General features: G+C 37.7%; 1 protein-coding gene across 3 annotated transcripts in view; it reads left to right on the forward strand.

Moving 5' to 3' along the window:
- The window catches only part of ASXL2 (ASXL transcriptional regulator 2), a 126,641-nt gene that overhangs the window by 70,288 nt on the left and 35,594 nt on the right, over positions 1-20,759 (forward strand). For 2 of the 3 annotated variants that reach the window (XM_067007949.1, XM_067007950.1), the window contains 2 exons: positions 10,718-10,826; positions 14,202-14,358. In XM_067007949.1, coding sequence (XP_066864050.1) covers positions 10,718-10,826; positions 14,202-14,358 — 266 coding nt within the window. The remainder of the gene's footprint in view (positions 1-10,717; positions 10,827-14,201; positions 14,359-20,759) is intronic. The other variant, XM_059079158.2, reaches the window with a different exon arrangement.

Below are 20,759 nucleotides of genomic sequence, written 5' to 3' on the forward strand. Positions count from 1 at the left end.
AAAATCAGGATATTAATATATTACTTTCTAATCAACAGGCTTTATTTAAATTTGATAATTCTTCCACTGATGTCCCAATCCAGGATCACACATTGCATTTACATTTAGTTTTCATGTATCTTTAGTCTCCTTTAAGGTGGGAACATTCTTTTTGTCTTTGTCTTTCATGAGCTTGACTTTTTTTTTTTTTTTTTTAAATTCGGTACGCAGGCCTCTCACTATTGTGGCCTCTCCCGTTGCGGAGCACAGGCTCCGGATGCGCAGGCTCAGCGGCCATGGCTCACGGGCCTAGCCGCTCCGCGGCATGTGGGATCTTCCCGGACCAGGGCACGAACCCGTGTCCCCTGCATCAGCAGGTGGATTCTCAACCATTGCGCCACCAGGGAAGCCCATGAGCTTGACATTTTTGAAGAATTCAGACCAGCTATTTTGTAGACTGTCCTTCAGTTTGGATATATCTGATATTTACTCATGATTAGATTCAGGTTGTACATTTTGGCAGGAATGTCACAGAAATGAAATGTCATTTTCACTACATATCAAAAAGTGTGTGATTTCAGTTTATCCCATTATTGGTGTTGATTACTCCGATCCCTTATTTTATGTGATGTCTGCCAAGGTTCTCCACTATAAAGATATAATTTTTCCCCCTTTGTAATTACCATCTTGTGTGTGGAGGGGAGATACTTTGAGACTGTGTAAATATCTTGTTTCTCATTGTATCTTTGCCCACTGGTTTTAGCATCTCATTGTTAGTTCTCTGTTGCTGCTTAACAACATTATCATAGATTTAGGAGCTTAAAACAACACACATTATCTCAGTTTCTGTGTGTCAGCAGTCTGGGGGCATGGCTTTACTGGGTTCTCTGCAAGGCTGCAGCCAAGGTGTTGGTTCTTATCTGAAGGCTTAACTGGAGAAGGAACCACTTCTAAGCTAGGTAGTTGTTGGCAGGATTCAGATCATTGGGGTTTATCAAAATGATGTGATTCAGTTCCTAGCTGGCTGTTGGCTAGAGGCTGCCATGGGTTCTTTGCCACTTGGGCCTCCCCAACCTGTATGCTTCCTTAAAGCCAGCAAGGGAGAGTCAGAGTCACTTTGCAAGGATACTGCAGTCTTTCTCGTAATGGTAGTCACTGTTCTGCCCACTCTGCTGTATTCTGTATTGGTTAGAAGCAAGTCACAGGTTTCATCATCAGGAAGTGATGATAATTGGGGGTCATTTTCGAGTATGCCCACCACACTTCCACTGATAATACTTGCCTGCAGTGTGGTGGCCACATATGATGATTTTCTAATTCTATTATTTCTTCTTTGTTAGTTGGAATTACACTGCAAAGAATTCTCCCCCATTCATTGATTTGTTCATTTATTTATATTAGTATGAACTCATAGATTCTTCTCTTATTCTGTGGGTTATTATTTTCTACTATATTCATTTATTTTATTGCTTAAGTAGAAAGTAACAGTTTAATCCCTACACAAACAGCATTAAGAGAAGTCTTTAGCATGGGTGCCTAAACAGATTTGTAGTATAATGAATCATTTATCAAACATACTTTAGACTAAAGGTAAATTTTAACATGTAAGCTATTCTGTCATAGGTTTTCAAAGCCTTTGTAATTCTATTTGAAAATATACTTTGATGTAACAAACTTTTTGCATTATTATCAAAATGTCATGATTGCTTTTATACTGATATTCTTCAAGGGAACAGCTGATTTTCCCCCTAAAGATCATTACCCTATAATTGACATGATTAAAAGTTTTGGTGACACGATCTAAACATACTCATTCTAAAACCACTGAATCCTCCCAGCTCCTTCATCTTTGGCTTGTCTCTTGACCTTTAAATGTTACATATAGGTATCCCTATTCTTTGCATTTGTGGGCATCTGTGACTGACTCTCTTTTTGAGTGTGTCTCTTCTTGTACAATACTTGGTCAACAAATACCTTGCTATTCAGTGTGTCTTTTCTCTTTGGAAGTCTCGCACTTCAGTCTATATATAGTTTCCCTGCCCCCTTACCTGCTGTTCTAGTTTTTGTTTTGTTTTAAATAGCATGCCCTGTGAAAAGGAAGTGATTTTGAAAAAGAGCCTTTCTCTGTTTCAGAAGTTATATTGTTTTAATAATTTATTCATACATTTTGGACTGTTTAATATTTTTGTAAAAATGATTCCTGATGACCAAAAAAAGGTCAATCAGTAATGAAAAAAATGTATACTAGAAAAATATCCTGAAACTCACTAGCCAGGAATAACCGTTGTTTATTGCATTTAATTGAAGAAACCAAGAAAATTGCTAATTTTTTCACTGAAGATTATAAATATACTTCATTTAGGATATTAATTCCTAAATAATCTCTGAAGTTGAGGGAAGAGAAAATAGAAAAATTCTGAAGGTCTGTTGTCATTTTTAAAATGAAAGTTGAAAAAAATAAAGCATTTGCGTTTCTCTTATATCACTATAATTGCAGCTGTTTCCTTTTTTTGTCTAAACATTTCTCCATTCCTGAATTTTTTTATTTCTTTGTTGGCTAGATTTAAGTTTATGGGTCGTCTTTTCCTTGAGTTCTCATGGGCTTAATATCTTTCTTTTGCTTCTTTGTTTAAATGACATCTTGGCTGGATATAAATTTTTTACTGTCTGATATTGAGTATTGCTAAGAAAGCAGATGTTCCTTGCATTATACAGGGCTTATCAGTCAGTTTTTGCTGCATAACAGTCTTAATTTCAGTGGTTTATAACAATGAATAGTTCCTTTTCTTCTTCATGTCTTTAGAGGAGCTGGGGCTCAGTTATTGTTGCCTAGGCTTGGCTCTAGGTTGTGTGTTCTCTGTTCTTCTGGAATCAGTAGCCTGTTCTTGTGGCAGTCAGGAGTAAGTCAGACTATGCAAGCACATGTTAGCCGCTGTTTCTGTCATTTCTGTTATCATTTCATTGATCAAGTTTTATGGCCAGGTCCAGCATCAGTGGGGCAGGGAAATAAATATATTTTCTTTACTGTAAGGTGGCATGATAGAGGGGGTGAATGATGAATTAAAAACAGTAATTCATTCTGCCATTTCTGCTCTTCATTCATGCCTAGATCTCAGCTTGATTCTTTCTTAGTCCTTGAAGTTTAAGATTTAGAAAGAAGTTAAGGTAAATATTTCTGAGTATCTTGGGTACTTGAGTTCGTCTGTATAGGTTTAGTAGCACTTTGCCTCTTCTTACATCATTCAGTATACACTGGATTCATAAACAGTATTTTCTCATTGGTAGGAGAGAGTTGTCACCTTTGAATATCCTACACTTTTCTTCTGCATCCTTTTCATATCTCTGTCAATATGAATGCTTTTGACCTAGATGCTTTGTCAGTTAAGGTATTTTCAGTTGTAAATAACAGGAAATGCGATGTAAACTGGCTTAAACATCAAAGGAAATTAATCATGTGATGTAAGTGAAAAAAACCTGGCAAAACTTGATCCAGGTGCTCTGGCAGTTTGATCAGTATCTCAGCTCTGCTTCCTTCATTTTTGTTCCATTTTCATCAGGCTCATCCATCATAGTTGCAGAATTATTGTTTGTAGGTCCTGGAGCCTATATGGTTTCGGGTTTGAATATAGACGAGAAGAGAGAATCTGCTTCCCAGAGCTTCAGCGAAATCACATGCTGTTGAATCTGGCTGGCCCACAATGGAATCACATGTTAAATTAAAACTTTTTCATTACAGTATATGTAGTTATAAATGATATGTATTTAGGAAAAGTATTGGATTCTATACAACATTGGCATGGCTTCCTTAAACAGGGTACATTAAGGCTGAAATCTGAAGAGTGAATTAATTGGAGCTTGCTAGGATAAAAGGTGAGGGTTATCATTACAAGCAGAAGCATTAATTAGTACAAAGGCCAAGAAGTCAGGAGAATTGTGACAAAATGGAAAGAAGGCTAGAGTAGGCCAGAGCGGAGGTGGGGGCGGGCAGGTCACTTTGATAATTCTGGACTTTATTCTAAGAACATTGTGATATCATGGATGAATTTTAAGCTGGGCAGAGGTGGCACGATCATACTTGTTTTTATTTACTTATTATTGTTATTTTTTCTTTTGGCTGGGTTGGTTGCTGTGCATGGGCCCTGTCTAGCTGCGGCGAGCGGGGGCTACTCTTTGTTGCCGTGTGCAGGCTTCTCATTGCAGTGGCTTCTCTTGTTGTGGAGCATGGGCTCTAGGTGCGCGGGCTCAGTAGTTGTGGCACGCGGGACCTAGAGTGCGTGGGCTCAGTAGTTGTGGCATGTGGGCTCTAGGGCGCGTGGACTTCAGTAGTTGTGGCATGTGGGCCCTAGAGTGCTCAGGCCTCAGTAGTTGTGGCACATGGGCTCAGTAGTTGTGGCTCACAGGCTTAATTGCTCCACGGCATGTGGGATCTTCCCGGACCAGGGATTGAACCTGTGTCCCCTGCATTGGCAGGCAGATTCTTAACCACTGTGCCACCAGGGAAGTGTCCCATACTTGTTTTTAAAAGGTCACTCTGGCTTTTCTGAGTGGAGAATTAATGGGGGTGAGTGAAGTTACTGTCACTTGAGATAGGTACGGAACACTGGAACATTATGAAACTGGAATGGGGGAGCGAGTTGTTAAGGTAACTACCACAGTTACTGAATGACTTTTCTGTGACATATACTTTATATGTGAATTGAGATTCTGCACAAATTACAGATTAGATGGTATTTCTTCAGTTTCACAGATGAGAAAATGAAGGGTGTTTACAGTGACTTGCCCATGGCTACACTCAGATATGAATTCACATTGGTATGAATCCATAAATCTGGCTCTTTTGGCCACACAGTGATGTCTCTTTTCATGAGTTACTATGTTTGTTTCCTCTGAGCAGTGTGATTATAGGCCTCAGGTCTTTCAGCCCTGCTGGCTACTGCTAAGGAACCAATTTTACTGCAGAGAGAATTAAATAAGGTTGTTGACAGCATGACTGAAGTTACTTTTGTTCTTGGGCCTTGTGTATGTTTCCTTTGTGGAGTAGATCAGCATAAAATTACAGCACCTCACTTGTTCCTTTCCTTGAGAGCTGCTGCCAACCCCTGCCTCAACACCAGTCTCCTGAGCATGGTCAAAAAAATTATAAGCTAAATTATCTCATGATAGTTACGTAATATTTTGAGGTGTTATTGCTTCAGCTGCTTCAGGTGTCAGGACTTAACCCCATATTATATTTACTTGACTTTACATCAGTATGATCTCCTTAGTACCAGTGTTTTATCACTCATGAAGGTGATGCCTATTCCTTCAAGTTATTCAGTTATTTTTATTTAATTATATCATTCTGGAGTTACTTCCCTTGAAGGTATATTCCTGCCATCATGGGCAGTGTAGCCTATTTTACTTCTTTGCCATTGCTTCATTATTCATAAAAATAAACTCTGCAAGGATTCTCTGGTTTTTTATGTTTTCTTAAAATCAAATCTATATTATTGTTTTAAACTGTATAGTGTTCTGTGTATCTTGTGGGTTTTTTGAAACTTCATTTCCTTCAAAGGAAAATTACACTGGATTTGCAAGGAAAATATGATGGTGTCTGTATCGCTGTTACCACATCTTTTCACAAGATGTACATGTCTGCCATTTGCTTTCATTTTTATGGGTTTTACTGTTTTTTTTTTGTTTTGGTTTGGTTGAGTTGGGATTTTTTTGTTTGTTTGGTTTTGTTTTTGGTTCTAGGTACTAAGCCCTAGAAGAGATTGTTTCTTTCTCTCTGACCTAAAGTACTTTATATATACAAGCCTGTGTTCTCGATTCTATAATTCCCAAATCCAAAATGCTTGAAAAAGTTTTTTAGTCTTTTGGTACTAAACCTCATTTGTCAACAACACCTTCTCTTGAAACTGACATGAAACTATATGTAGTCTTTGTTTTTCCCACTTAGTGTGAATATTCATGTGTTTCACTGTGTTTGATTATGGGATTGCTGCCCCTAATCTCTCTGGTGATATTACATAGTATATGGCATATCATGTTGCTTTTCTAAAATCCAAACAGATTTTTATGTCTGAAACATTTGGCCTTAAATGCTTGGGGTCGGGCTTCCCTGGTGGCGCAGTGGTTGAGAGTCCGCCTGCCGATGCAGGGGACACGGGTTCGTGTCCTGGTCCAGGAAGATCCCACATGCCGCAGAGCGGCTAGGCCCATGAACCATGGCCACTGAGCCTGCGAGTCTGGAGCCTGCGCTCTGCAACAAGAGAGGCCACAACAGTGAGAGGCCCGCGTACCCTCCCGCCCCCCAAAAAATGTTTGGGGTCAGGGATTGTGGACTTATATCTGTATTGGTAGCACTGGTTACAGGTGCTTGTGACAGTTTATTCCCTTGTCTGTCTTTCCCATTAGCCTTTGAACTAAGAAAGCTTTCCTCCTTGGCCCCACAGACGCTAGTTTATTGTGTACTTAGTAAACAGTACTAAACAGAGTTGGTACTTAATATTGAAATTGAATACCCAAAATTGGGGCAAAGCTTTACCCAGATAGGTTATTGAACTACAGATTATAGCATGTTTCTTTTCACTTGATTATAAGTTCTTTTTAAACAGTCTCTTTCATGTTCTGCTTCTCTTCTTTCTTCTTACTGGAATCTTGGCTTCACCACTGACTAATCACTGTGTGATCTTGAACAGCTTACTTAACACCTCAGTACATTCGTTGTTCATTTGTAAAAATGGTGTCATAATTTTGCTTACCTCAAAGGATTGTTGTGAGGGCTAACCAGAATGCTTCCTGGAATTTAGCACTCCTTTTGCTGTTAATGTTGCTGTTATTGATTCATATCCTGTTGGTTACCTTACTAACATGGTGAATCATCCTCTTATTGACTTTGAGGTCATTTTTAGTGTTTTGATGCTTTTAACAATGCTGGAGTTAATCCTTGCATAGATGTCCATAAGTCTTTGTGGCCTTATTTTTGTAGGATAGATTGAAGTGGGATTGTTGCATCAGTGGCTCCTAATATTTTTAATTTTAGTGGATATTTGCATGTTACTTTCTTAAGGCAGAATTGAGAAATGGGGGGGTGGGGTAGCAGTTTTCAGTCCCACCAACATTCTACATAAGAGTGCTCATTTTCCCATAACCTTACAAGCAATGGATTTTATCAATTCATTTTTAAAAAGTAATTATAAACTCACGGGAAATTATAAAAATAGTCCCATGGATACGTCACCCCGCTTCCTCCAGTGGTAGTAATGTCTTATATAACTACAGTACAATATCAAAACCAGGAAACTGACCTTAGTACAGTACTGCTAACAAAGACCTGAATATATTTGATTTTTCCAAGTCTGACCAATGGTGTCTCGGTTTCATTTGTTTTCCTTTAACCACTGTAAAGTTTGGGCAGCTTTTCATGTATTCTGTTGGCCATTTATATTGCATTTTCATATCCTTTATCCATTTTTTCTAATTGATTGTTTGTATTTTCCTAGAAAGCTCTTTTAGGTATACTTGGTATAGTTTTGTTGATGATTTTTTTTCCTGTACAGAAATTTTTATTTAGTTATTAAGGTTTTCTTTTGTGGTTTGGGGGGTTTTCTCTCTTATGTAGGAAGGTTGCTCTATCCTGTAGGTTATACTGTTTTCCTTCTACTTTTTATATTTTGGCCTTTAATCCATTTGGAATATGTTTTTATATAGGCTGTGAGAATTAAATAATTATTTAATTAATTATTAAATAAACTATTTTATTTAGGACTCTCTCGATTGCTTGTGACTTAAAACCTCAACAGAATTCCAAAGGTGGGACTGGCTTAAGGCAAGGCTGGATACAGTGGCATAACTAATATTGCTAAAAAAAAAATATTGCTGTTTTCCTCTTTTCTCAGCTCTGCCTTTTTGGGTGTTGAATTTTCCTCTGTAATCCTTACCTAGCCCTTCCTTTCTCTGTCCTTTGTGTTGTTCCACCCAAATTCCAGATACTCCCCTCATGGTCATATGACTGAAAGTCTTAGGTATTATTTTCTCATACTGCTCAGGGGAAGAGAAAGATTCTTACCACTGGTGACCATGTCATAACTCAGTCTTCTTCCTGCTACACAGAAATAGTACCTTTTACATTTATTGTGATCTGTTGCTATATTTTCTATTTTGTTCCACCAGCAGTCTGTAAGAGTGAACATTTGCCTATTTATCCTATCCCAGAAACACATTACTTCAATAAAACTCTAATTCAATTATTATTATTCAATAATTATTCAATTCAGTAATTCATTATTCACTAATATTCTAATAATGTGCTTAGAGTACATTTTAATATCTTCTTAAACAAGTCTCTCATTTATTTCCCAGAAATTTCTTGGCAATTTTTATATGTTTATTTGATACAAACTTGGGGGTTTTGACTAGGATTGCATTATGTGTATTTTTAACATGGAAATATCTAAATTAGATAAACATAACTGAAGATCAGCCTGGAGATACTCAATGTTTTTCTTTATCTTTTTAATTAATTAATTTTTATTTTTGCCTGTGTTGGGTCTTCATTGCAGTGCGTGGGCTTTCTCTAGTTGTGGCGAGAGGGGGTGTACTCTTCGTTGTGGGGCACAGGCTTCTCATTGTGGTGGCTTTTCTTGTTGCAGAGCACAGGCTGTAGGCGACAGACTTCAGTAGTTGTGGCGTGCGGGCTCTAGAGTGCAGGCTCAGTAGTTGTGGCACATGGGCTTAGTTGCTCTGTGGCATGTGGGATCTTCCCGGACCAGGGCTTGAACCAGGGTCCCCTGCATTGGCAGGCAGATTCTTAACCACTGCGCCACCAGGGAAATCCCGTTTTTTCTTCTTTTATGTATGTATGTATGTATGTATGTATGTATGTATGTATGTATGTATGTATGTGTGGTAGGCGGGCCTCTCACTGTTGTGGTCTCTCCCTTTGCGGAGCACAGGCTCCGGACGCGCAGGCTCAGCAGCCATGGCTCACAGGCCCAGCCGCTCCGTGGCATGTGGGATCTCCCCGGACCGGGGCACGAACCCGTGTCCCCTGCATCGGCAGGCGGATTCTCAACCACTGTGCCACCAGGGAAGTCCCGTTTTTTCTTTTTTTAAAAAAAAAATTTATTTATTTACTTATTTGATTGGCCCGGGTCTTAGTTGCATCAGGCAAGCTCCTTAGTTGCGGCTCACAGGCTCCTTCGTTGTGGCATGCAAGCTCTTAGTTATGGCATGCATGTGGGATCTAGTTCCCTGACCAGGGATTGAACCCAGGCCCCCTGCATTGGGAGTGTGGAGTCTTAACCACTGTGCCACCAGGGAAGTCTCCTCATCATCTCCTCATCATTTTCTTTAACAAATGGTTTTCCTTTATTTTCTTTGTTGTCCTCCATCTTTTCAGTTTATTTATTTATTTATTTATTTATTTATTTATTTATTTATTTATGGCTGCGTTGGGTCTTCGTTGCTATTAGCGGGCTTTTTCTAGCTGCGGCGAGTGTGGATCACGGGCTCTAGGTGCGTGGGCTTCAGTAGTTGTGCCACGCAGGTTCAGTAGTTGTGCCATATGGGCTTAGTTGCTTCGCGGCATGTGGGGTCTTCCCGGACCTGGGCTCAAACCAGTGTCCTCTGCATTGGCAGGCGGATTCTTAACCACTGTGCCACCAGGGAAGTCCCCATCTTTTCAGTTTTTGACCTTCAGCACCTTCACAGTACCAAAAGACAGCGGTCCTGCTCTCTCCCACAGAGAACTCTTATCTTTAGATACCCAAGATATCTAGCATCCTCTTCCAGTAGGCTTCTTTGGGTTATTGAGTAGTAGCAGCAGATAACTGAGAAGGGAGATATGGAAATGTGCAAATAAGTTGCCTTATCCCTCAGATATTGTGAGTTGTTTTTTTTTTAAATTTAAGGATGCCACACATCTCCATTTATATTACTATAGGAAAATGAAATTGATTACAATTAGAAAGGAAAATGATATATGTATATTTTCTACAGATAATTTATTATATACCTAGGTATATGATAAATGTATATTAGAATTAGTAAACTTTTAACCAGGTTTCTACATAGAAGATGAATATTCCAAAGCCTGCTCTATGTCTTTTTAAGTGATCTCATGATAGGTCTAAATACAAGAGACCATCGTAATATAGATAACTATGGAATCATTATATTTTACACCTGACACTAATACAATGTTATATGTCAATTATATCTCAATTTTAAAAAAGAGAGCTTGGAAATGTGTTCGTTCCATAACTCAGATTCAGTCTGGTGCAGCAGTATGCAGGGAGATTAATATTGTTTATTTCTCTGTGTGTTTTCTTTTTCTTCCCTGTTTTACTTCTGGACATTTAAGGCTTGTGCTAAATGAAATACATTTAAAAAATTTTTTTTCAGCTTTATTGAGGTGTATTAACAAATAAAATTGTAAGTGAAATAGAATCTTTAGAAAATATATTTGTGATACCTCTGTGAGAGAAATTTGTCTTGACTGAAATGTTAGATGCTGAATTGGGATTAAGAAAATTATAGAATTATTTTTTTTTTAGATATCTGGGAAGGAATTTTACATCCATTTTCTCCATGGCAGCCTTTCTAGATTTATAGACTTTTTTATAGTTTATAAAATGTGTTTAAGTCAAACGACTGTTGATTTATTTTTGTTCAGTGTTATATAGGATATTCAGAGACAGAAACTAATCATTGTGTTCTCTCTCTCTCTTTTTTTTTTTTTTTTTTTTGGCAGTGGAACTTCCCCTCTTGCATGCCTGAATGCAATGCTGCACACAAACTCCCGAGGTGAAGAGGGCATCTTCTATAAGGTCCCAGGTAGAATGGGAGTGTATACTTTGAAGGTAAATATTTTTGTTAGGGAGTCATTTAAAAAGTGAAAACAGGAAGTAACTACATGTAATAAATAATACTTGCATCATAGAGACAGAATTCTGTTCTTGAAGAGCTTACTTTCAGGGAGAGGTAAAATTTTCAATCCTGTATCCAATATATTTTTTTAAAATTAATCTGTAACCATCTGTAGGTAGATTGGAGAAGTACCTTCATTTTTCTTTTTTTTTTTTTCATCTTTCATTCTTTGCCATAGTATTATTTTGAAAGGATGAAATGAAAATGACTTCCAGTGACTTTTAAAGGGCGTCACATATTTAAATAATAATGAGTATTACTGTGGAGCATACAGCCTTGATGCTTTATATTACTTTCTGATTTAATTCTCCATTACAATTCAGAGTTGTGGTTATTATTCCTTTATTACGATAGAGAAAGGCAAAGTTCAGAAGATTGGACTTTCTTGCTCAGTGTTGGCCAGATAGTATCAGAACCAGAATATGAATCCATATCTGACTGAATTCCCATGTTCTTTTACCATAACAGACTTGCTAAGTTCTAATTTCTGCACTAAAAAGGGACCTTGACTTATCAGTGTCCTTTCAGTTACAAACAGAAAAACCAACTCAAATGAGCTTGAGTGATACAGAGAATTTATTAGTTCACATAACTGAAAATTCTAGGGAAACTCAGCCTGAATTCAGGAGCTCAAGTGATTGTCATCAAGGATGGGTCTCTCCACTTTCTTTTGGCTTCATTCTCAGGCCGGCCCTCTCCTCATCATACATGACTTCACTCCCAACTCTGCAAGCTGTAAGTCTGGAGAGAAGGAGTCTCAGGAACTGAAGCAGGAGCCCTTTAGTTATTTCTGATGTGGCTGAATTGGTTTGGCTTGGCCCGTGTGCCGGTACCAGAATGATTGCCGTTGCCAAACATACGGAGTCTTCTGATTGGCCACTCTTAAGTTCATGATCACCCTGGATGTGAAAGTGTGGTTAAGCCCTCTCAAGCCAGACGAATTGAGGCAAGGGTTGTTTCCCAAAGGAAATTTATCAGCAGAAGGAGAATTAACGCTTGGCATGCAATGGCTATGTCCATGTGTATGTGGGACTCTGTCCCCTCTTACCTTTTTAGTTTTGGCTGTAGTCATCACTATGCTCACTGGTTGTGTGTAGCCCACTAACATTAAAAAGATCTAACTTGCCCATAATACCTCCTTTTAAAACACCTTGTTGAACTTCACAGGGTTACAGGGATCTAGTCCCACATAGAGCTTTCTGTGTTCCTTTTAGGTTTTAGTTGTTCTAGACCTTCTATATTGTTAATAACATTTATTAAATGCCTATTCTATACCTGACACTGTAGAGTCTATAAAGAAGGATAAACTATGGTCCCTGATCTCTTGAAGCTCACATAGTTACTGAAATAATTGCATGCTCACAAAACATACTGTGCTGTAAAGTACTATGAGAGCATAGAGGAATAAAGATTAACCTTGAATAAAGGGATCTGGAAGTTTTAGTTTGTTTTTCTGTTGGTTTAAAGTTGTAAAATTTGAGTTGAACTTTGGCAGAGAAATAATGGAAGGAAGGACCTTCCAGGACAAGGGGATAGCTTAAGCAAAGGCACAGATAAAAGGATTCAGAATGGATTTGAAAGTAAATTGGAGTGGTTAGACCATAATCTGTGTGTGGGCTAGCGTGGCAAGGAGTCAGGATGGGGTAAATGTTAGGTGAAGAACAAACTTCGGAGGCTTTTGAAAACCTGACTGAGTGGTTAAGAGAGAGAAGGAAGGAGGGTAGGTATGTGTTAAGGAAACGGCAGAGGTTTTTTTTTGAGAATAGCATGATCAAATCATGTTTAGGAAGATAATTCAAGTAGGATACACTTAAGAGTAAAGCAAGAAAATTTGTCAAAAGGATGGTTATGATTGTTTGGAAGAGATAATTGGCCTAAACTGTGAGAGTGGTGAAAGAGATGGGGGCAAGGAACATGAGAGAAATTAAACGTAAACTATTTGGAGTGGGTAAAAGAAGGGGTGCAGTGATTCTAAGATTTGGGGCATGAGTTGATCCTGGAGGGATCACAAGTTTAAGAAGACAGTTATATTTGTATTTAAAGTACTTGTTGAACTTACAGATCAAGAGGTCTTGTTTGCAATTAACTCTATAAAAGTTTCCTGTATTTTGAAGGAAAGGATATGTATTTTAAGAAAGTGTATATAACATGTGAAATGGCACTAGAGTATAAACATAAGTGGAATAAAACAGTTCCTTACTAGATCAGAGGTTACTATCTGGACTATAATGTTGTAAGTACTAGTTATAGGTAGGAGGGTCATGTGTCGGAATTACTTTTTATCTGATTATAAAAATAAATTATGTGGGAAAACAAAAAATATATTGAGAAGAAAAAAGAATCATCCATAGTTTTATAACTCAGAAATAACATTCACTAATGTGTTTATTTATATGTATATATTTTACATACTACATAAATACATAGTCGCTAATATTTATTGAGCTCTTATCATATGCCAGGCCTTGTTCTAAGCATTTTATATTTATTAACTCATTTAATTTCAGAATGCTCTTTTAAGGTAGTTACTGTCACCCCATCTTATAGACAGGGAAACTGAGGCATGAGAGTTTAAGACTTTGACCAAGGCTGCATAATTAGGAGAAGATAAAGCCAGAATTCAAACCCCCAAAGTCTTAATTTCCTAGTTCTTGACCTTACAACTACCCTGTTATATCTCTTACATACTGTGGCTGACACAGGTGTCCTTTCTGATTAGCATTCTCACTGTCCAGTGCAGAAACCAAAGATTCATGTGATTTTGTTTTTTTAAACCATTCCTTTTGACTCTTGCTACTTACTAACCAATTTTTGGAACCAGTTAGATTCAAATAATGCACTATCACTTGCTATCCAGACTCTTAACTGAATTTACAATACATAATGGTACTTACATACACACACACATACACACACACACACACACACACACACACACACACATATATTACATGGATGATGGGTGTACATACATTTTTAAAAATCGTTATTATATAGATTTTATCCTGAACATTTCATCATTTACCTGGATTTATATATACCAAGATTTTGTCTAATTTAAGCCTCTGTGTTGTGCCTGCATAAGATTGCCATGTATAATTTTTATCTTTGAGTATGGATGGAAGCATTAACTAATTTGATGCAAAGAAGAGAGATGACAGGAATTCAGAAATTATTGCTGGTTCTGCTACTGAATCTTATAATACTAAAAATTAATCAGCACAATTAAAAGTCACAACAATGCATATCAGAAATTTAATTCCTATTTGCTGAAATGGTAATGATTAATCCTAATTGGATGCCTACATTTTCAGAAAGATGTGCCGGATGGGGTGAAAGAGCTATCAGAAGGTTCAGAAGAAAGCAGTGATGGTCAGTCAGATTCCCAGAGTTCTGAGAACAGCAGCAGCAGCAGTGATGGTGGCAGCAACAAGGAGGGAAAAAAGAGCAGGTGGAAAAGGAAAGGTAAATCCACCTGATCCCTCGATAAAGTACTGAATGCTGTAGGACAAATGCCCTTGTTAATAGTTCCTCTTTTTCTAGACCCCACGTCAGTCAGTCTCTTTCCCTTAGCGGTTAGATCAGTGCTGTCCCGTGGAGTTTCCTGCAGTGATGGAAGTGTTCTGCATCGATGCTGTCCAACTCAACAAAGTAGCCACTAGCTGTGTCTTTTGAGCACTTGAAATATAGCTAGTGTGACAGAGGAACTGAATTTGTAATTTTATTTTAACTAAAATTTAAATAGCTACATGTGGCTAGTGGCCATCACATTGGATAACATGGCTCTGGGTTTTACCTGGATTTATTTTAGCTCTTGGCTGCCCGTAGCCTTTTTTAGGATGCTCTTATTTTATTTACCTCTCTATTGCTCTCTTTTAAAATTTGAGGACTTAATTGCTCTAAGAACTTTCTCCTTACTAGGAAAATAATGCTTTTCATTTCTGCTAGCAAAGATTAAATTTAGTCTGCTGGTCTTTGCTCTCACCTCCTGCTTGGTTTCTGCTTCATAGCTTACCCAAAAACTTTCTTTAGGGAATAATGTCTTTGTTGCCGCAGCTTCCCTGGGATGAATTTTCCACTTAAGGATACATTTTATTACCTCTTCTTCTATTTGTAGCTTCTTGTCAAGAGTCTTTTTGAAGAGGGCAAATCGTTTTTATACCAATATTGATAAATTTAGCCATACATGGCAGGGCAGATTTTAAGCCAGCTCATGCTGGTTTCTTTATAAGGACTGATATAGTGATATTCTAGAGCAAAATAGACATCAAAGAGTTTCCCTAGCTTGGATGACCTCTTACGTTTGAGTCGTAGGTGAGTTGCCTTTGGATCTAGAAGTTAGAGTGATGCTTGTTGGAGTACTTGACTCATTAATTTTAAGTACCTCTAGAACTATTGATTTTGAACTATAACAGAAAAATCATCTGCTTTATTATCATTTCTGTGTTAATGTGTGTGCTACTCTTGGAGAAAATTTAGATAATTGGTGGCATTATCTGTGCTCTCTCATACAGCTACTACACTTGCAAGTTGGGCAAATTTTGAAACCAGAGGATCCTAGCTTTAAGATCACAACCACTTAGAGAGAAGCTCAGACATCATGTGTTAGGAACAAATGGAATAAAGGCAAGGCAAGGTTGGGACCTGTGACCAATATTCTTGATGTGTGTTTTTTAAAGTAATCCCTGTCAGTAGTGAAAAGAGATGTGTCCAGGACTTTACGTTTCTCAGAGTCTACTAAAGACCTTTTTTTTTTTTTTTTTTTTTGCGGTACGCGGGCCTCTCACTGTTGTGGCCTCCCCTGTTGCGGAGCACAGGCTCCAGACGCGCAGGCTCAGCGGCCATGGCTCGTGGGCCTAGCCGCTCCGTGGCATGTGGGATCTTCCTGGACCGGGGCATGAACCCGTGTCCCCTGCATCGGCAGGCGGACTCTCAACCACTGCGCCACCAGGGAAGCCCAAGACCTTTTTTTTTTCTTTGAAGGGTGGAGCCAAAAGTATTAATAAAGGGCTCTGTCTCTCCTCTGCTTCAGAACCCCAGTTAAAAGTTGTCTTTTTAAGTTTGGGAATTGTTGATCTAGGATTAGGAACCAAGCCAAGTCATCAGGCAAGAGAGACAGCTAGATTCATAATTTCTGGATGTGGCTGGAAACAGGGAAATCAATACTAAAGATCAGACTAGTAAACTGGGAACAAAATCTTGGTTGTGGAGGTCTTTGCTTTTCAGTAGCTCATATGCTGCAGTGGCTGTTTGTTTTTGTTTTTTTAACATCTTTATTGGAGTATAATTGCTTTACAGTGGTGTGTCAGTTTCTGCTTTATAACTGCAGTGGCTATTTGAAGTAGTGGTTGTTATGTGGTTGTGAAAGGCGCTCTCTAAGGTAAATGTATTGTGATACAGGAGGATTTAAAATAACAATAGAACCCCATTGTCAGTAGCTTAATGGGTAGATTAAAATAGCATAACCTTGCCCCACACTCGGCATAATAATAGAAGATATTAACAGCAAGGTAATAGCAAATTCAAAATTGTGGTCCACATAAATTATTTTTGAACTGCCTCTGATTCATTCTTCTTCTAGAAATTGTCACAGTATTACTTAGCCTCAGTTTACATTAAGATGAGATGTTCAATAAAGATCTTTTCTGATTGTAGCCTATTAAACTGAGTATAGAATGGCCTTTTACGTGGTGTTTGGAAGGTGGCAATGAAAGATGCATATGGACATGCTAACTACTCTAGCATCTCTGATAGTCTTCAGAAATGGATAAATGCTGAGCTAGCAATAATGAAGAATGATTTAGTCTCTCATAGGATGTGCTTCTCTCATTTATATGATATAGGCAGAGAAATGTAAAATTTTAGGTTTATATTATATATTTATGAATGTTTTTATAGTCCAGTGCAAGTTAAAGTGGAAAACTTGTAGTTAGCAGTGATAGTAGCAGCGTGCTGCCCAACAGTTCTAAGTCAACTGCAGTTACTAATAAAGGTAAAACAAACTAAATGTGCCTATTCCTTTTTCTTATTTAGGGCTTTTACTCTCAATCTGACATCACTTTATTTCAAATGCATTGTAAGACAGGAAGAACACTGAGATAGTATCAAAACCCACTTCCTTTTATGTACAGGAATAAAGAGCTCTGACAGCAAAACTGATACTTCTAGTTGGAAGTCGATAGAAACTCTCTTGATATAGGTATACCTTTTAGCCAGATAGGGACAGAGAATAGAACTTTGAAATTCAGTCCAATGTTAACACTAGTTTATTGATTTCTGTGTAAGGTGGAAGAACTTAGAAGTTTGTAGTTCTGGTTCCTAATTTTCAGACAGGAAACAATGTTCAGAGACGAGCTTTTTGGAATTCCAATCCAAGGTAAGATGGAATAACGCCAGAAAAATGATTAAAATCAACTTTTCTGTTGCCTTTTTGTAGGACTGTAGCTAAGTGAAGTCTCTGCCTTTTCCCTAAAATATAAATACTGCAGCATGAAGCAACTGCAAAAACATTATTTTTATCTTCTGAAAAAAGTTTTGTTAAATTTTGGTCTGCTTTCAAAATGTCAAGAAAAAAATTAAGTGAAATAAGCTTTTTCACTTATAAGGTGTTACTAATTCTTTCCAGGAACATGAACTCATGTTAATTTTACTGCTTCAGGAATTTGATACATAGTGTGTTTGGAGTTACTTAAAATACCGTAGACCTGTCTGCCCTCTAACAGCATTTATGTATGTGTTAAGTTACTGAATAGTGATTATATATATATAGAAATGTCACCTTTAAAAAGTATACAGGAGAGAAAAACTCCTTTGGACAAAGTTAACTTACATGGTGAGGGACCTTTGGAAGAGATGCTCTCTTTTCTCCTGGGGTGATAAGTGTCTGAGTTGGAGGTTTTAGCTTTGTCATGTTTTAAAGACAACTACACTGCTAGGACTTGGATAATTAGGGTACCCAGAAGCAAGGGAAGGTGTTCAGGTATGGCCTCTTCATCTTTGGTTAGGGAACTGTTTGAATATAATCAGGAGCCACAGCCTGCTCAGTTTGGAGTAAACTGTACTTGGTGTGAGAAGAAGGGATTTAGGACTAAAACTACTCCTGGAAATGAAATTCCTCTAAAGAAAGAATACTGTGAAAATAAAACTCTCCCTTAAGAGAAGGATTGCTGTTTTTGACCATGCACTCTTTCAACTATTAATCCTTCAGCTATATAAAGCTCAGTTTCAATTTTGATATTACTGCTCCATTATTTCTGATAGTCTCTCTAATACTTCAGAGGGGCCCATTGAATGTCTTCAGGAGAAACTAAAATGCTAAGTCAGAGATTATTTACCAAAGCTTTTAATTCAGATGCATCTAATATGAATAGTCCATTACCCTTTTGACCTTGTTCAATATGATAATCATTTGTTGAAATGGAAAATTCCCAATGCTATAATATATCTGAAAAATGATACCTTCTGATCTTATACTCAGGGGGTGGTACATATGTATCCAACAGCCTGAAACTACTTCCAGTAAACTGTGTAAAACTGGCTTTAATAAGCCTCAGTTCTAAAATTTGTTTCAAATATTTTTCTGAAAACAAATTTGAGTTTAAAAAGATCTCTCTACTAGGTCGCTGTTTGGTTTTTGTGTGTGACATTTTTGGTTTTTTAAATCAAATAATGAGTGCTTTTGATCAGAACTTGTTAATCTCTTGTTATGTCTATATGTTTATATGAAAGCAAGCATTTTTGTTTCTAATCAGATACTAAATAAGTTCTTAAATGAGTGCTTTTGACTGTTGCGCCATCCACATTGGAGGACTAGTAGTTCAGGATATAATCTTGAGAAGTGTTGTTTAAGCAGTTAGTTTATTTGCAGAACCAAAGAGTTTTAAACTCTTTGTTTTTCAAGATTTTTTGGTTCTTTTGGCTCATCTCATTTCCATGTAAATTTTAGAACCAGCTAGTCAGTTTTCACATGCCCCCACTCCCATTAACCTGCTAGGATTTTGATCGAGATTGTATTAAAACTGTATGTCAGTTTGGGCTCTGATGCATGTTTACATTAAGCCTTTCAATCTATGAAAGTGATATTACTGCATTTTCTTCAGTTTTCTTTCATTAATGTCATATAATTTTCTTTGTAGAGGTCTTGTACATCTTTTATTAGATTTATTCTTTGACATTTTTACTTCTATTATAAATGGATTAAAAAATTTTTCATTTCATGATTGCTTATTGCTGATATGTAAAAATACATACAAGGACTTCCCTGGCGGTCCAGTGGTTAGGACTCCACACTTCTCCACACTGCAGAAGGCATGGGTTCAATTTCTGGTGGGGGAACTAAGATCCCACAAGCTGCGTGATGTGGGCAAAAAAAAAAAATACATATAGTTAATTATTATAAATTGATTGTCAATGTCTGTGAAGGGTCTAGGATTCTATCCTTTTTGTAAGCTAACAAGTTAGCTTTATATTAGTTCATGCATGTTGACAGAAGATGTAAGACTCCTGGGTCAGAGAAAAAGGAGTTTATTACTCACAGCATAGCAAGCAGTATGAACATGGCATATTTGTTGTGTTGGTTCTTCTTTATCTCCAGGTCTTCCATGGTTGATGAGATAATGGGCCCAGGTGCATGCTACTCATGCTGTTGGTTTGTATCTTAGCCAAGGAACACTGAGGTTGAGGAGTTCAATTCCTCCTTCCCTCCCTCCTTCTCTCCCTCCCTCCCTCCCTCCCTCCCTCTCTCCCTCCCTTCCTCCCCTCCATTTTTACTGAGATATACTTGACATACAACATTGTATAAGTTTAAGGTGTACAGCATAATGATTTGACTTACATATGTCATGAAATGATTACCACATTAAGTTTGGTGAACATCCATCATCTCGTATATTGAAATAGATACAAAGTTAAAGAAATTAAAAAATTTTTTTTCCTTGTGATGAGAACTTTTAGGGTGTACTTTCTTAACTTTCATATATACATACAGTGGTATTAATTGTATTTATCATGTTGTACATTACATCCCTAGTGCTTATTTATCTTCTGACTGGAAGTTTGTACCTTCATCACTCCCCGCAACCTCCCCACCTCTGGTAATCACGAATCTGATCATTTTTTCTATGAGTTTGTTTTTGAAGTGTAGTTGACCTACAACACTGTGTCAGTTCCTGGTACAAAACTTAGTGATTCCATATTTCTATATTTCAGAATGATAACCATGATAAGTCTAGTTGTCCTCTGTCACCACACAAAGATATTACACCATTATTGACTATATTCCCCATAGGGTAGGATACATTACATACCTGCGGCTCACTTATTTGGTAACAAAGTTTGTACCTCTTAATCTGCCTCACCTGTTTCTTTCTTCCCCTCACCACTACTCTCCCCTCTGGCAACCACCTGTTTGTTCTCCATATCTCCACAGATATGGAGAGTTTCTGGGTTTTGAGGGGGGGGTTTTTTGGCCACAGTGCACAGCTTACAGGACCTTAGTTCCCTGACCAGGGATTGAACTCGGGCCACGTCATTGAAAGTACCAAGTCCTAACCATTGGACTGCCAGGGAGTTCCCATTCTGTTTCTGTTTAGTTTTGGTTGTTCACTTGTTTTGTTTTTTAGGTGCCACATATAAGTGAAATCATACAGTATTTGTCTTTGTTCTTCTGGCTTCATTTAGTATAATATGCGCTCTGGGTCCATCCTTGTTGCCACACATGGTGACAAGATTTCATTCTTTTTTATTGCTGAGTAATGTGCCACATTGTATGTGTGTGTGTGCATGTGCTGTGTGTTTGTACGTACATGCATACATACACAGCACATCTTCTTTATCCATTCATCTGTTGGTGGGCATTTAGATTGTTT

Source organism: Kogia breviceps, chromosome 11, assembly GCF_026419965.1.
Source record: "Kogia breviceps isolate mKogBre1 chromosome 11, mKogBre1 haplotype 1, whole genome shotgun sequence".
Classification (NCBI taxonomy): Eukaryota; Metazoa; Chordata; class Mammalia; order Artiodactyla; family Physeteridae; genus Kogia; species Kogia breviceps.